Raw genomic sequence first — 18,825 nt, forward strand, 5'->3', positions numbered from 1 at the left:
ACAGCCTAATTTGAAGGCTTCTTTTTAAACATTTACCTATCTATATTTATTTACATGCCTAGATCTATTACTCAGTTTTCTTTCTTCATGAAACACAAATCCTGTAACATAATATCTACCAACACCATTTTGAATTAGTTTTTCAGACACATGCTAGGATACGTCCACCCCCTACAAAGGGCAGAACTGGCAAGAAAGAAAACATCTCAATAAAATAAATCTGTTGATGTATGGATAATAATATACATTTTCATGTTTCCCGCAGTTGTCCAGTAATGCGCTGACATGCCGATTACCGCTGTGTCCCGCGAGTCGCCGCCGCGTCCGCCGCCCCTGCACGCGGCCACCTATGAAGAGGCTTTGGCTACCGTAAGTATATCTACGTCATTTTTTAATCTTGGCTTTTAGAGCAAACAGAATTTGAGATGATGCAAAGTTTAGTGTCCGTACGATTGAAATTGAACTTGAAATAAAAGCTTTTTAGTGTGATGCGACAATCTCAGTTATTTCATTACAGTTCTTTCGGATTTCGATTTTTAATTACATGAAAAGTGTCAAAATTGTGATACGCTTATTTATTTAAAAAAAAACATGTGGTATAATATATGTAAGTAATTCTTAAAAAAATGCTATGTTATTTGCAGATTTCTTTCTTTTAAATTATCTTGTTTTTTGTACACAAAGGCGAATGTATTTACATTGAAGTGTTACGCAAAACGGATAAATGGCGCTACGTAGTACAAAATGCAATTACATGAATAGAATAATAATAATAATAATAATAATAAATCTTTATTTCAGACCAGGTCCATATAAAAAGTAGGTAACACAAAACATCAAAGAAATAAAATAAAATACAAATTACAACACAGTGTGAAGGCTTAACCAGTGTCTTAGCAACTGAGAGTCCCACCTATCAGTCAATACGTTTAGGACGCTATTGGTGCTAGTCCGCACTCGGTGAAGAAGTGAAGCACTGCGTTTTCTGATGATGGCATTAAAACCATCAGTGTGCGCGTCAGCAAACATGCCCGAGGCACTGCAGAACCGCGGCAACCTGAGCAGCGTCCTAAATGTATTGTTGTATTGTACACGCAGGGCGTTATACGTCATCCGCGTATAGTTTACCCACAGAGAACACGTATACAATGACTGGCAATAGGCTTTAAACAAAGTCACTTTTACCGAATCACTGCATCGCCGAAACCTGCGGGCCAACATATTGCTTCTGACCGCCAGCGCCCTACGTTCCCTCTCCAAGTCTTTATCATCCTTCAAGTCCTCGGAGACCCAGTGACCGAGATACTTGAAATTCGAGACTTGCTTCAACTCGCTACCACTTAAGGTGACAGGAACTGTTGCATAACTTTTGTTGCTAGCCTTAAATATCATAATCTCACTCTTTCTCGAATTGTATTTCAGTCCATGAGCCTCCGCATACACTTCACATATTCTAACTAACTTTTTTAACGCTGCCATTGAAGGGCTCAACAGTACCATGTCGTCTGCGTAGCTTATGTTGTTAACACAAACACCGTCTATGTGACATCCGACGCCGGTACTGTTGAGCTCACCAATAAGTCCGTTCATATACAGGTTGAAGAGTCTGGGTGAGGTCAGGCCACCCTGTCTCACTCCACAATTCAACCTGTACACTGCTGATGACGCCCCAGCCCATTTCACTACATTAGTCTGATTGTTGTACCAATGTTTCAATAAGGACACAACCTCCTGGTTACAAGACGTTTCATCTTCCAACTTTTCCCATAACTTTCTGTAAGAAACGAGGTCGAACGCCCTGACAGGTCCAAAAAGCAAGCATACACCGGCGTCTTTCTGGTCACGTAGTACTGAACAGTCTCCTTGAGGCACATGATAGCACTCTCTGTTGACAAACCTGTCCGGAAGCCAAATTGTTGGTCGTGGAGGTTGATATGTTTATTCAAGTGCTGGTCAAGCAGACTGTCCAATACTTTGGCCACTATTGTGGCTAAAGATATCGGCCTGTAATTTGATATATCCGAGGCATCTCCACTCCTGTTTTTAATTATGGGAATTACAACTGTATGCATTAACCGATCTGGTAGGTATGAATGGCTAATACAGAGATTAAAAAACATTGTTAAAATCCGCGGTAAATGAGCTCCTGCGTACTTTAGATGTTCTATACTTAGACCATCATGACCTGGTGACTTGCCTTTGACCATACCTCGGATAACATTCTTCACCTGCTTATTAGTGAACCTGACAGCGACATCCGACTCCGCACTTTTACATCTCTTTACGTCCTTGTGAGTGTCTGTAGGAGACAAGGAGTCTATCTTTAACTGAAGACGAAACGCTTCAGCTATTTCAGTTGGTTCATGAATGCCAGAAACACTCACGGGATGGCCAGGCTTCGGATTTAAGCTATTTGTATTCTTCCAAAAATTTTTAAAATCTTTCTTGTTATGTTGATCTGCAATTTTATCCATTTTAATCTGTTGTTCATTATTTTGACACCATTTTAATTTCTGTTTAAATATAATTCTAGAATTACACATATCATTATATTTTTCTCCCGAAGTCGGTTTCCCACTAGCTAACCAATCTATGTAACAACGCCTGGCAATAACGTGACTATCTCTGACATGTTTGTTCCATCCTGTGACATACTTTTTACGCTTGTGTATTTTACAACATTGTTTACTCGCTTTTGAAGCTTCTGTCAATACTGTAACTAAATCATTGTACATTTTATCTAATATTACTCTATGGTTAACGTTATCACAAAATCTATCTGCACATTCACTACATTGCTCAGGAAAATCAATAAACTTAAGCTGTGAGTTACATATATTAATATATTTCTTAATTTGACTACTGTCCCTGTCTCCCCATATAACCTTGTTTTTACTATAACTAATTGAAACAACTTTGGCTTTAACTAAATCTAAATTGCACTCCATAAGGACAGGGTAATGGTCTGACCAATAAATATCATACAAAATTGAAATATTTAACACAGAGAGCCGCGCGGCACTCGTCAGCACGCAGTGGTCGAGCCATCTTCGCGAACCGTGCGCGTCGCTGACAAACGTATACGACTCTGGTGGCAATAGTTCTATATCCGCGCATGACCACCTCTGTTCAATGCAAAAACTACTTAGTTCATTATAAAATAGCTCACCCGGGTGGGCATTAAAGTCCCCCAACATGTACACTGACTCTACACTGTTGTTTTCGATAATTGCATTAATTTCGCACAAAGTTTCGGTGAATTCTAATAAATTATCAATAGAGTTTGTAGGCATGTATACAGAAAATACTAGTAAAGAGCGATTATTTATGCCTAATTTCACCGCACATAAACGCACACTGGTACACTCGATGACTGTGGCTATTGGGAACACGTCCTTCTTCCAAAGTAAAGCCACACCCCCATATGGCCTGCCTCTCAGTATACCGGCCGAAGTATCCACTGCTGACTTGCCGGTGTATGCAAAACTGTCGTCTATACTACCCAAGCAAGGGATATCATGCGGTAGGAGCCAAGTCTCTTGCAAGGCTATGACATCCGCTGAGTTACAAATTCGCCTGACACATTCTTTCGAGCGGCTCACTCCTTTACAATTAAAACTAATTAACTTGGCTACATTCATTATGATTATTTAAGTTTAAATTCAATTTGTTATGTCTGCCATTTGTTCGCCATTTAAAATCTACAAAACGACGAAAAGCTATACCCTCCGGCCAAAAATCATGTTCCATAAAAATGTCCAATTTATTTCTAGGTATAAATATTTTGTATGAATCATAATCTTTTGCAACTGTCATATTCATTTTTTCCATGGTAACTTCAATATTCGCCTTATTTTGAATATACTCGGTTATGCTACACACGGTTACAGCCTTCGCAACATTATAAATATATATCGGAATTTTTATTTCTGCCGCCTTGAAATTAGAATCCGGCGTAACAATTGCTTTTCCTCTGTTCCCCACAAATCTATTCCGGTATCTTTTTCTCTGTACCTGTATCCATTCTTCAGGCACAGTTTTAGATTTCCATGTTCCGTCTTGTGCAACATCGGCAAATGATTTCTGATGCAATTGTACATTCATCGCGACCGTATGTCCATGCGACTCCTGCTCGGCTCGGTTCGGCTCTCGCTCGTGAATTTTCGGCTTCACCGCGTTACAGTTCGACGTTTGACCTTGAGGTCCCGCTGCGACTTGCGACGCGCTCGGCTGCCGCTCGTGTATGTTCGGGTTGGGTTCGTGACTCTGAGCCGTTTTATCTTGAGACTCGGGGACGACAAATTGCATAGCGGGCGCGTTCGTCTCGCGATCGTGTTTGTTCGGCATATCTTCGGGTCTCATGTACGCCGACGCCACGGCCGACGCGCTCGCGCTGCTCGGCTGAGGTGGGTGCAACGCCCGATTCCCGCGCATATTTCGTTGTTTACATTTTTTACCCTCTTCATGATTCACAATCGTAATATCCGCGGTCTCGATGTTCTGCTGGGATGATGTATTCTTACTACCCTCAACATAAATTGATGTTCTCGTTGCTGTTACCTCGTTTTTTAATAATTCAAACTCAGATTTCAACGGTTGTATCTGTTCCACAGTCACATATTGTTCCTTGATTTGCTTAATATCACCTTGCATTTTTAATAAGTCTTTGAGAAGCCGCGTAACATCTACGTGGTCGAACAGTACTGGTGGCAACTTTTGCAAATCCCGTGCCACAAAAATTGGTATTTCTTCGGGATCCGTTTCTTTGAGCAAACAAATAATATCATCAATCTCACGGAGAGTTTTACCATCACGTTTTCTTGTCTTTTTGCGCCTTGTTGTCGAAATTGACTCGTATAGCAAATCTTTTGCATTTTTCACTTCGTATTCCGAGAATGCACTAATACATATTCGACTAATGCTCTCTTCATCCATCACATCAATCTTGTTGCAAATAAATGCAAGGACTTCATTAATAACAACATTGCAGTTATTACACTTTACCACCGTCGACATTTTTGATAGCGCACGGAGGCGGTTTTTTTAGTTACGCGTTCTTTATTAGTTACGCGTAAATAAGTAAGCATGAGCTGTTAAGTATGCATTATTATGAGTCATTAAATATCCTCCGCGATTAAATGAGTCATTTGAGTACTCTAACAATTGTAACAGAATACTTGGCCAAAGGCTTTCTAATTGGATATTTCACTAAATTAATCTTTCTAGTATGTCAGACAGATTTTCCAAAATATCGGATTCAGATTTATTTCACGGGATATATTAGAACTTAATGAAGTATAGAACTGAAAATTATATCCATAGTTAGGCTACCTGGGGCTTAGCCGAATAAATTACAACAGATTCAATTATGATTCGTGACAAACAGTACATAAATTCTAGATATACTACTGATTAAAATTCCATAAGAGAAAATATTCACGTTTTTCTATTTGAATATTTAATTTGCAAATTGTTTGATTTACGAAGGCTCTACAAATGTTTTGGCAAATGAATATCAATTCGCAATCAGTGTGATTGAACAAATATGAAATGTAAATGAAATAGGGTCGTGGTTGCCGACCAATGCCGACGATTATATTTACCGATATCAATATTTGATGATCTAATCTAAACGTACAGAATTTATTATTTAGAAAACTTTTTTAATGCATTGTAGAGTTAAATTTCAACTTGTAACTAGGTTTTACATGTGTGTGTGCATTAAGGTGGCTCAGGAATCATTTTTATTTTGAGAGAACACTAAGCTGATTTAAAGAAAATACAAACCGTATAGATTGTTCTACCGTCATCTCTTGAAGTAAGACTGCTACAGTTTTAGATCGCTACCACGCCTAATATTATGGCAGCATAATACAGGCGTAAGTAGACCAGCATCTCTCTTCCACACCAAAATTATATCATGATCCCAATATAAAGATGGCAGCAAGATAGTCAAATGTAGGTAATGTACCATCAATGGACCGTTACGTTAATTTTGTCATATTATAAGGTATTCAGTAAAAGCATGTATCTTACCTACATTTTCACTTTCCTTAGGGTTTCGTGATTACTCAATACATCAGGTTAGCGATGTTAGTGGAAAACGTGATGTTTATATTGACTAGCGACGGCCATTACACAGACATGTAACTCATATTACGTAGGTTTTATGTCTTTAGTCGAGTTGTAGTATCTACCTAATACGGTCGCCTTTTCCGTAAGTTTTTCAGTGTTACGTGGACAGTTTTTTGCATACCTAATATGTTTGTTTTTTGTGTTTTTCTCATCGTAAATATATTTTTTGATCTAGAGATAACGATAAACGAATTGGTATATGGAAATTAATGGTCGTTTGACAATAAATCATGCAATTTTCACACCAAGGCAAAATATTTACAAAAAAAAGGCATTTAGTGTGTCAACAGCATGTCGCCGAGACACTTAGCGTGTAGAAACAAATTGTTAAATTTATACAAGAAATAGCTCACGAAATCACACTATTTACATAAAACATTTAGTTCAGAACATCGATTCGCTATGCTAATTCCTTATCTCCTTGACACGCGATTTGCACAGACATTGCCGAAACGCTAGACGCTACTGTAGGTGAGTGTAGTGCGCCTGCTGTCTGCGACACGTATGCGGCCGGCGAGCGGATTGCCCCACTGTGTGAATGGAAAATGGCCATAATAAGGCAAACGGACGTACTACAATCAACCTGCATACAATAGCTTAGTAGTTTAGTTGTGTTCACAGCTTCCGACGCGCGGCCTTCTCTGATGCGCTTACCGCGAGTTATCACGAACTAAATAAATACAGCCACGCACACGAATATACGAATATTACGAATCACATGTGAATTGGTCTTTATTGACATAGTGTTAATTGTGAGTCAATCGTGACTGCATGTGAAGTGATTATAGATTTAAGTGTCCAATTTATGATGCAAAACCAGCGAATGTTGATGTTGAAATTTTATGTGTTATCGTAAAATATAAATAGTAGTGTTTGTTTTTATTATTTAATGGCAGCCGTGAATTTGCGTGTGTAACGGTTTAGGAACCTTGGCATATTTTTTTTTATTGAGATCGATCTAATTATTGAGCTAACATGCTCGATGTTTGGGTGCGATTTTCTCACGATTGTTGTAGTATCGAATCGGTCACGACAATCGTTTACTCACGGATTTTTTTAAAGTAGAAGGATCGATTTTACGTCTCACTTGTTTTAAGAGATTTATATCTTAATTTAATCTATAGACAAAAAGTGTTGAGTAAGGTCATATTGTGCCTTAGTAACTGGATAAACAGTAACAAAAATAAACGGCGGATGTTGTAAAAACCATTACAGGAAATATTTGCCAGGATTTCTCAAATACATTGGATGTCGGTCGGACTTTGATTGATTAATATTAAGCAATACATATTCATATTTATGGGAAAACATTTATGTTAAATTAGGTCTAAATATATAGACATTTTACATATAATGTATAAGAAATATGTCTCACATTTAAAAGTAATCTAATACAGTTTGCTAAACAAAAACGTGAAATCGGTTTCAATTACTCGTACATTAAAACTCGGAAGTTCTTGAATGTCGTGTGTTTTTTAAAAAACGAACTACACAATACAGTCTTAATTTCGAACGATTTGAGTTTAATATAGGTCTCCAATATAACATATATATTCAAATATATTTAAAATACTAGACTAGAGGAGCTCGCGGCTAAGCTACAACCGCATAAGTGATTCGATCACAGGTGCGGTTATGCTTGATGCGGTTAGTCCGTAGATGGGTGACCATCTTTGTCATAGCGAGTTCCTCCGTGTTTCGGAAGGCACGTTAAATTGTGGGTCCCGGCTCTTATTCCTACATCTTTGACAGTAGTTACAGGTAGTCAGAAGCTTGAAAAATACTGACAGCCAGTCTAACCAAGGAGTGTCGTGTTGCCCAGGTAACTGGGTTGAGGAGGTCAGATAGGCAGTCGCTCCTTGTAAAACACTGGTACTCAGCTGAAACCGGTTGGATTGGTAGCCGATCCCAACACAGTTGGGAAAAGGCTAGGCCGATGATGATATATAAAATACTAATATACCAAAACACCTATATGTCAAGTGCAACATAGGCTTAATTCCATAATATATTATAGAGTTATGTCATAAACAGCAATTTGATTAAAACAAATTGTTTCGTATAATGTAAAGAGGTTTCAATAAATTAGGTTTACATAAATATTAATTTTATAGGCTTAATTTCGTTATCAGCTAGTAACACTAAACGTTATGTAATTTGAGTTTAGTAATTTGTATTATAAAGCGTTTTAGCTCGCTAAAATTATGCCCAGGTCAAAGTTGAAGATTTTATGGTTTTAAAAGTCAAACATTGGATTAGTCAACAGGATAAATGAGGTGATTTAGCGTTTTAAAAGTGCCTGAAAATTGCAGTAAGTTAAATGCATTTTTTTTTCGAAATTACAGTTTGTTAACTGTACAATGTATGAATAGACTGACAAGACCGAAATTCAATGCATGCATTGAATATAGTAAAATACCGCGAAATTTCAACGTAAAAGTTGCGTTGAAAAATCTATAAAAAAATTATCAATACAAATCTTCAGCAATAGGCATATAAACTAAGTCCCACATTCTAAATTGCTATAAATTCAAGAACGTCAACTTATTTAATAAAACATTTCTTTAACAATTCGTAACATAAACAAAGCAAACATTACCTACCATCTTATTAAATTTGATAGTGAATCTGCGTGTCTCTATAACAATCATTATATCACCAATTACGCCTGTGGTTACCACCACTTAATATAGAAATATTATATCAATTGGAGAGAGAGAGACGCCGCTCTACAAATGTTGCGCTCTATTTTGTTTCCACGTTTCGTTGTGCTAAGTAATACTTGTTCATAAATCCATCTCACTTAAAGGTTGCCTACTTAATAACGATTCGGTATCATCAGTCACACGACTGTCGTATTATTTAGACGTATTAAACTGATGCAGTGTTTTATGTAAATATTGTATCATCATGACGGACGGATATCTTTAAATTTATCAACTTAGTCTTGGGTTTTGCACGTTTTGAGGCAGTTGAAGGTAAACTACATTAATTCTGTCTTTATGAACCTTATGCATATCCACGCCAAATACACTAAGAGCGACGTGTCGTGGGATCGATCTTATGTTTGGTCCACGAATGCTTGTCTTAAATCAGGGTGTCTTTGAATGTGACTAGAATATTGGTTACACAAGCATCAATTTCATGTAGCAGATTTTTTTTAAACTAAAAAATTCAACTGAAATAATGTGACTGTATTTTTTTGTTTAGCCATTACTGTCCAGCTACATGGGCTCTTTGATTCTTCCACTCTGTTTGGTCTGTGTCAGTTACTGAATTTCTATTGACGTTTCAAATCTCACCTATATACCTAGGCACTTATAAACTTAGCTAAGCTAAAAGCATATTTTTCAATAAACAAGAAGGCAAAATCAATTTAACTAGTGTCATGTTAAATGTAATACTACATTTAACGCTTGCATTTATTACCTATCTTATTATCTGTGAGGGATCTCCCAGGCAACAGTACCCCTATTTGTAGCCCGTATAGTTGTTACTAAGAAAAAAATAGGAGTACTAGATGATGGTGTATCATTATGCAACACCATTCACGCACATTTGGCCTAACAGCGACAATTTAAGAATAGCCGGTTCACCTTGCCTCGTCGTGGGAGCGCCGTTTTATGTAAATTCCAACTTGTTAACTACCGCATTTCTACATCGCCTCGGATTAAGGTAAAATTGAGTGGTTGAAAGGTCGTTTTAGCTAAAAAACCGTTACGTGGTGTGAGATTTTCGCTCTACAATTTAATACAGCATTTAGGCTTGTAACTTTTTTCCCGACTGCGCTAGAAAGAGAGTAATGTTTTGTGTTACAGCTCCAGTCTGAGATTTTCCTGTGACTTAGAGTTCTATCGCAATGTTTGGTGTCGTAATATAAAGTTCTTTCTCCTTAGATATTGCAGAAAAAACGGCGGTTATATAAGTGTGATAGAGCGTCGTTACTAGTAGAATTTAAATGTTATTTTGCCTTAAGGTCTTCGTACACATTATTATGGTTTTAGACCGGTTGGTATTACGTAGAATGATTCAATAAAAATCGTATTTAGGTAATTAAATTCACGATCCAAATCAGAATGGTACATTCTTCGGTAGCTGTAAATTTAAATTGCCCATACAAGAGAGATTAATTACAATTAAGTACATATCACAATAGGCTCAAATTACACCACGTGTAAATTTCCACAAAAAGCGTTCGAGTTTAATTCTTCAATGTCATATAAAAACAGTTCTCATGCTCGCTTTCTCGACAAAAAATGGTATTCTTAATTGAATAGCGTATTCTTTACACCTCGATTCAACGACTTTTATATACTTATGATACAATGATGTAATGTGATGATGCTTTTATCTCTGACGAATCGACGAAGTATTTTGTGTATTCGAATAATATTGTCGTTTTCAATTTAAACGTTTGAAAGATTGACTTGTACTTGACACTGAACTCTAAACATAATGTTAATGTCATTATTTGTCTCTCGTTTATTTTTAAGCTTTACATAAATAAGTAAACTTTATATAAAAATATATTTTGTGTCTATTTTAGTAAACTTGAGCAGTTAATTTCTAATGATAAAAATGAGTCGGAATCAGACGATTTTAAAACTTTTCTCCTTGGTGTTTCATATTTTGTCGTAATACTTGGTAAATTTTCCAAGCATTGCCTCAAAATTTCCATGATTAGGGTTTAGGCTTAGTAATGCACCGTTATTTATTTTTGAGGCCTTTTCTGTTTTAAAGCAGGCCCATATTACCTTTTGCTTGTGTCTCCTGTTATGAATGACATTTATCTATTAATTCTCATTGAAAGAGTCTGGCTCTACCTTCCATCTACCATCAGTTTTTCATTTGCTGCTGGGAATACAATGTCAAATTTTATGCACTTTCTACATCCAGTCGCTGCCAGCCCGATTATGCAGGTCCACTTACGCGAATTAATTTCAGACAGACAGCTTTATGTATCGTCCATCAATGCAAATACCAGCTTTATAATTATTTATATATCTTACATCACGTGTTAGCCATAGATCACGGCAAAAACTTGTCACGTGGAGTCACCGGCATTAGCAGTTTGCATCATACTCGGCAACGATCACTGTATCACAACACTAATAAATAACCTCATGTTTAAATATAGTTATTTACTTGAATACATGTAGAATGTTCTATGAAGTAATGCTTACTGTGATGTCGAACTTTGTATTTTGTTTTTCTTTGAGGATTTGGGTTGAGTGTGAAAAGATAATTAGATTAGAAAATTCTTTATTGTAGACCATACAATAGCTGTCATGAGGTACTTAATATATAAATAATATATATTGGTAAATTACTGTCAATATGTAGATCATAAAAAGAGATAGATTAGATGTTCCTTTATCAATTTCTTGTTTTTTTCTTATAATATAATAAAATATACATCTTTCGCATTAAGGAATTACGAGTATATCGTTTTGTCGCGTGGGGTTTTACAAACATTCAAGTCACATTCACAAATAACGTGTCTGAATCTAGGTTTATTGATGTGTCTACTAGTAAAGTGTTCGTTGGTTAACTAACGAAGTTACTGGTTACTGTTGCTGTGCCGTGCATTCCCTTTTGACACAAGACAAAATGTAAATATGTAATAAAAGACCGAATATATATCTCGTAAATGTTTACGTATTTTAAATTTAAAATGTTATTATTATATTCATAGACCTATAAAGACTATCCACAATCAATATTGTATAACAGTTATTTAGTTAGTTCTAAGAATGCATAGCTATCGAATACAGTATGTATTTAACTCTAAATTTGGACGACCATATATACTACATTCCATAAGTAAAATTTTTTTTTCCTCTAAGTCTCAACGGATGTATGAACATCTACATTCATCAGTAGAGTCATTACCCTCATTTTTACTTCGCTACAGTCGGGTAAAAACGTTTATAGCTAATGACACTGACGTTCTCCGACCACTTTATAAGGTCACTTGCCTTCGCGTTTAAGATTTTATAAAAGGTCTACCCTTTCACAGAAGATGTGTCGGTGATACTTGTATCATTGATTTTTTTTTGCCGCAGGGCCATTAATGATAGTTAATTTAAAAAAAAAAATCTATATAGTTCTAAAGGTCATTGGAGAAGAAAAAAATCGCATAATTATAATATTCCACAGTGACCACAGTGATATCTACACTCAAACTAAGCAAAGCTTATTGAGTAACGGGAAACTGAAAACAATACAGAAAATTACACGCAATCGTAGAATAAATAATCGTGGTGTTCACACAAACATTTATCCCGGTTGGGAATTAAACTCGCGATCTCCGGTATAGTAGTTAGGCTAACCGCTAGACCAAAATAAAAAAAATGGTTCAACAAAAATAAACCAATTGATAACTCCTTTTTAAACCCTCTCTAGCACTCATATATTTAGTTCTTGGGGTGAATTATCAAATCACATACACAAAGACACCTAGACTCAATACAAGGATGGTTAACTTAATAGGGATGATGACTGGGTTTTAAAAGAAAAAATCTCATTAGTCCCTCAGTTAGATAATTGAAAAGTATGAGACACGTATTTTTTCCTTTTTTAGAAAAACTAGAATAGACAAAGATTAACTGCTTTAAAGTTTAAGAGAGGGGGCTTGTGACGTAACGATGTGGTAAAATTTATACTCAATCGTGACGTCACGCGTAAGTTTCATTCACTGTAATTTGATCAATTTATGTTTGCGGGACAAATTAAAAAATACGTATCCATTGTTATACGAAAAACTACAAGACGGAACTATTATCAAAATATCGTTAAATAGCCTATACAATCGGCTCATAGAGGTATACAATGAAATACAATCTTGAGTACTCTAATCAATCTCGACCACAAGTCTTAGCCGCAAGCCACTCGGGTAACGATAATGGCTTGCACCTGATCCCTCGTAAGTTCTGCGGTCCCGTTATCTTACTGACAGGTTCATGTTTTCAGGACTAAACCGTACTTCGATTTATTCAAACTATAGAAAAAAAAACTACTCAAAGAACAAGATTTAAAATTAAGTTTCTTTTGGGTGAAAGTTTTGTTTTGCAAATAGGTATATAAGAGGTACAGTGTTCTTTACTTGCATGATTAAAAATAATACCATTGCTATACAGAAAATACCTGGCCAATACGGGTATTATTAAGACCGTCTAAATAATCCGCATATGACACATATTTGCCTGTGCGAATAATATTTGCGGCAAACAAAGTCAGGTTTTCGATCCAAAACCCAACCGCGTTCAAATTAGTTTATGAACAAACACAGGCCGTATTTCAACAGAACTTGTAATTTAATATTTCCTTGAATGCAAAGGAGTGTTCAGGAGTAAATCTTAATGGGACAGTGACTGATGATTTGACCTGGTAAACATGACAGTATGGCAGGCTCCTTATTTCACTCACAATTGTTTACTCCAAATACGTCGTATCTACTCCCAATTTACACGACTCTGGCTGTAGATTACATATTCCTTGATATTTTGACAGAATTAACAAGAAGGTAAAATATGTATTATGTCCTTGTTAATCCAGTAGGGGCACACAGTTGTTGGTTCCAATTGATTTGTTTTAGCTTTGATGTGAAAAGTTGACACATGTTAGGAATGTAAGATTCTACTTCTATTATTACAGTGGTCCATAAAATGACGTTTATTTCATGTCACTTTAGGTAAAAAAGCCATTATATTAGCTTGCTTAGAATTTAATACTTCCTTCGTCGATGATGATGGTTTCACGACTAGCTCAGTGTGTCAGTGGATCATTGTGAAACAATGGAAATTCGATAGAAAATAATCTTACTCGAATGTTTTTAATATAATCTATCAATAAGAAAAACTGCAGTAGCAATGTAACTTTTATCGTGTGAAAGAGACAAGGTCTTGGTTGGAAGTATGAACGTAATCTGTCAAAAAGTTTCTTGTTGTCATGAACACAAAATGACAAGTTATTCAATACGAAATGCCTTTGAAAAGTTGAAGGTTTGTAATGAAACCGTATTAGGCAGTACAGTCACCTTGCTGCTGGGATCGCCTTGCGGTGACTCAGTGCGAAACCTGATACGTATGGTCACTCAAGCGCCGCTTGTTGCCATATATAAAGATTTCATTAGCCTGATTGGTGTATTGACAATTCTATTTTCGTTTCTATGCCATTTTGATTGATGTCTGTTTTGGCGTGGAAGGTTCGAGACCACTTGATTGTAATTCAAATTTAACGTTTTCGGCTAAATACTTGATTGAGCATTCCTCACGACTGAACTCAATGCTACTGAACACACTCTACTTAGTACAAGTATTCTTTATCAACTTGTGGTTTTTCCATCCGTCTTTTAACTCTTAATTTTTCATATAACATAAAATAGTATTGTTCTTAAGGGTAGGCCATCCTGTCATAAGCATAAATGAAATTTTCCCACGAATTCGACTATCAATGGAAAATCCAGTATCGAAGATTCTAACCTAGATACGAGTAGGCTGTCAGGAAAAACTAAGAAACAAAAGCATTGGCTTCGTGCATCGACTGAATCCAATGCATCATCAAGTTACGTAGAAACAAAGCGAGTACATCAGTACATGGTCACGTAATAGCAATCTATTAATATTGTTATGCGCACGCGCATGGTGCATTGTCTTCGCCTCGACCTGTTAGCTTCCACATTAGTATTCCGATGCATTAGTGTTATTTTGATACATTAAGGTGGAGTTCAGGAAACATTTTCAATAAATGTGTAAGGACTTATTGGTTTAGTTATAAATAATTTATTAAGTTTTGCATGTGACAAACAAATAGCGTCACGATTCTCTTTTGCAATGAGATCATCAGATTGATTGAATGTGGTAATGTTGGATACAATATTCAATGTTATGCTGTTACACTAGCTTAACATTCCTTTTGTCTCCAATGTGTCTCCTTAGAGTTTCGTCTAAGAGCTTTGGAAACTCAGCAGAATATGAAAAGTGTTATACTTACTTATGAGTCTGGTATGAAAATATTTTAGCTACTATACCATTCCTTGTATGGCGGAACAAGGTGTTCGCTCATCCATCCGAGTGCTCATAAATCAGATTGCTAACTTCAGCCCACCTGCGCAGTGTTGAATCAATTTCCATTGGGAACACTAACGCTTGGTCGAGAATATGGATAGTGAAAGTTGTAGCCATAAAATAACATAAAAATAAAAATGGAAAAAGCAATATGCTTTCTTTAACTGACATGGCTTGATAACTTGGCTTATATTGGCGTTTTTGCCTATTAAAAATAACTGTTTTAAAAATCATGTTCACAATAAATTAAAAAGAGACATATGTTTGTTCTTAATAAACGTAGGGGAGACTACAAAATTAATACTTCAATTAATGTATCCGTGATGACATATTAGATTGGAATACGAGCATTAAAAAACAATCGATCTTGAATCTCAACTTGTCTCTATAGCGGAAATATGGCGGCATTAAAATGATATCGTAGCTCAAGTGCGTCAATCGCTTCTCAGTAATAAGTGAACGGCCTTGCTCAGCCAAAGGGTCAGGTGGTCGGTCAATGGGCCAGTTCGCTCACAATACTTCACTCTCGATTTCAAACCTGCTTAGAAATGTACTAGAGACAAGTGTTACGTCAGATAATCGATTGGTCATCAAATAAATTACATCTACATCGAATAAATTGCTTTCGATTGATAATCGATAAATGTCGTTGTAATAAAATGTTATTGCTGTTGACATTTATTAATTTACCGAGTTCCGTGCTTCAGGGTCGCGTGTGAGAATTTTGTTGTAGTTTCAATTGAGGTGATTAGGTTTAATTATTTCGTTGTTTGTATTGGTTAAGTGTTCTTTGTTTAGCATGTTGCCTATTTCACTTTGGTATTAGTAGCTTTAAGTATTTTGGTACTTATTTTCGTTTACTTGACCTCGAAGTACACTAGTTCTCGGTATAAGGGTCATACAACTGTCACACTGTCATGACGTAATATTAAAGTTGTGTTGTAACAAGGACGGCGTATTGGACATCATCAGAATTAAAATATTGGTTGGCCAATAAGCGTTTGCCCATTTACTCATGATTATAATCAAGAGATACGGGGACATCAGTCTTGGAATATTAATTACGACATTTACAACTTCAGAATCAGAAAACAGAAACTTTATTAACCTTATTTCATGTTTGGAGTTAAATAACTCTTTGTTATCCCGATGAAGGATAATAAACCAGTGAAACGGGCACAAGCATGATTAATTAACAGATTTCCGTATACCACGACACAATAACCCAAATACTAAATTCATTACAACCTCCGCTCAAGTGTTTAATTATAATCAAGGAAGCAATCGCCTTTGAAACAAAACACGACGGATCAAAGGGTTCGATGATAAAGGACTTGCACCTACAAATTTACGTACCTCAGGGCCCCAATTCTGCTATTTACAACGGCCGATGAATGAATGAAATTTGGCTTAAAATTACCATTTTCGTATTTTTTACACAATAATTGTAAATTCAGTATTCACTTAAGGTCAATACAATTAACTTCCAATAATTGTATTGACAAAATGGTTAAGACAATAGATATAATTTCAAATTTGATCCAATTGTCATTCATTCATCGGCCATTGTAAGATAGCAGAATCGGGGCCCAGAATGTTCGTAATAACGTCAGTCACCGATCCTCGGTTCACAATCACGGAACACTGAATACATTTCAATATCGATGTGATTTTGTAAACAGACTGAAGGTTCAATTTGCCGAAGTTATTGATATTCGAAACATGGGTTACAGAAATATACTAAAGATTTCTCGAGGACTGCCGGTTAGGATTCGTTTTAGTCGAATGTTTTATCTAGTTTTCTAGGTTATGTATTCAGGGGTGGGGTAAGAGTTGTTTGGGTCTGTTAAGTACTTTTTAAGAGGAAGAAAAATTTGTCTGCCCATGATTAAAGCTTTAAATAATTACATTGTTCATGACGTTCATGCCTACAAAATGAAATAGCCTAATATTATTAGCGTTTATATTTCAAACAATATTATTTTAAGCCTGTTGTAAATGTACCACAAAATACATAATGTAATTTATAATTAATAAATTGTTTGCGTGTTAATGGTTGGCACCTAATTAGCATATTTGTGTTAAATACAAAATTGTGCGTTCGATTAATAATTTAAGCGATTATTTGTTTAAAGTATTACGATAATATTTATGGGAATATAATGATTTTAACTGAAGTTCAATATATTCAAAATCAATTATTTTGTAATTCGATTGTTTTTGATCATCGGTCCCCTTCATTGTTTATAATGATTTTAGTTTATTTTTAGATTTTTTTCATTTTATAATCATTTTAGTCGACTTTACGTAATATTTAATAACTGTCCAGTATACAGCATACCTGCGAAATTCTTTAACTTTTCCAAATTAAAAAAAAACAATTTTCATTTTCTTTGATTACTATCCTGAACTTCATTCGGTCAGTTACTGGCTATAACTGTCTTTAGTTTGACCTTTTGATCTTGTTTCGTAAAAGAGCTTCTTACGGACAAAGAATGCTTGTAAGAATAATCGTTGAGTAGAGAATTATTAATTAACTTCCTTGAGTTGCAATAGACGTTAATTTATTAATGGATGTGATGGCATTTTCTGTTCTTGATTGATTTCGATTTTAATAACTATGTTGGTTTTTCTTTAACTTTATAAGAAGAGTCATGATACATAAAATCTCTTATCCAAAATCCTTTAATTTATGTATTATGTGCAAAGGCTATTACTTAAGATACAAAAAAATCATGAAACTTCCAAAATTAACTTCGGATCACACAAATATTTGCACGGGGGTCGAACCCGTTGTCGTCGAATTTCTGTCAGAGTAACCCACACCACTCGGTTATCTATTAAACAAATTTAAGAGTAACAATACTCGCCGCTCATAATGATATGTAAAGATTTATATCAAAATATAAAAACAATAATTTACTTTCATAAAACCATGTTAGATTTAATCTAACGTACGCAATATGCAAAGCTCTCTCAACTTTATCGATTTCGAAATTCTTTTGTTTTTGGTCCCATTGCCTTCTTCTATAATAAGTTATGATTGATTGCAAAAAAACTACAAACAGTCAACCTCATCAATCCTAACACTGACTGAAGACATTAGTATCAACTTTAGTGTCACGGATTTAAGGTTGATTTTTGTGTAATCTTGTTGTTATCTATTTGTACATGTGTGGTGGATTGTATTGTAAGTGGGGACCTTGTGTAGTCTCCTGTCAATGTTTATGATCTGCTACAGTGTGCCGCCCTCGTTCCATTACATCGGACTGAACGTAGAGATTGCTCAGAGATAGCTCCTATTGTATGTGGCCCGTGCCAACGTTTAGGGCTGCCTCGCTTAGGTACAAAGGCTCTATTAAATGGGCAGGTATACACCGGTATCTATGTACATAGTATATGTCTTTAGTAAAAGAAATTAAAAAAGAAAAAATCACATAAAAATTCATGAAAGTTTCGTTAAAAATTTTGGTTCAGGATCTGGTTAATTTAATTTTTTCTACGTGAACGGTTTTATATCACATGCTTGAATATTGTTTATTTCAGTTCTATCATATTAGTAAAGGGAACTGTGTCGAAACTTATTTAAAAAGAAATTTAACCTGGAAATTTAGCGCTTAAA

At 35.6% G+C, this 18,825-nt stretch overlaps 1 protein-coding gene across 2 annotated transcripts in view; it reads left to right on the forward strand.

Annotated features, from left to right (window-relative positions):
- The first annotated feature begins 267 nt into the window (after window positions 1–267).
- Window positions 268–18,825, forward strand: part of LOC113498998 (serine/arginine repetitive matrix protein 1) — a 100,075-nt gene continuing 81,517 nt past the window's right edge. The window contains exon 1 of one of the 2 annotated variants that reach the window (XM_026879303.1): window positions 268–369. In XM_026879303.1, coding sequence (XP_026735104.1) covers window positions 286–369 — 84 coding nt within the window. In that variant the 5' untranslated portion in view covers window positions 268–285. Of the gene's footprint in view, window positions 370–6,336; window positions 6,888–18,825 lie in introns of those variants that run through there. The other variant, XM_026879302.1, reaches the window with a different exon arrangement.

The sequence above is a fragment of the Trichoplusia ni genome, chromosome 11, assembly GCF_003590095.1.
Source record: "Trichoplusia ni isolate ovarian cell line Hi5 chromosome 11, tn1, whole genome shotgun sequence".
NCBI lineage: Eukaryota > Metazoa > Arthropoda > Insecta > Lepidoptera > Noctuidae > Trichoplusia > Trichoplusia ni.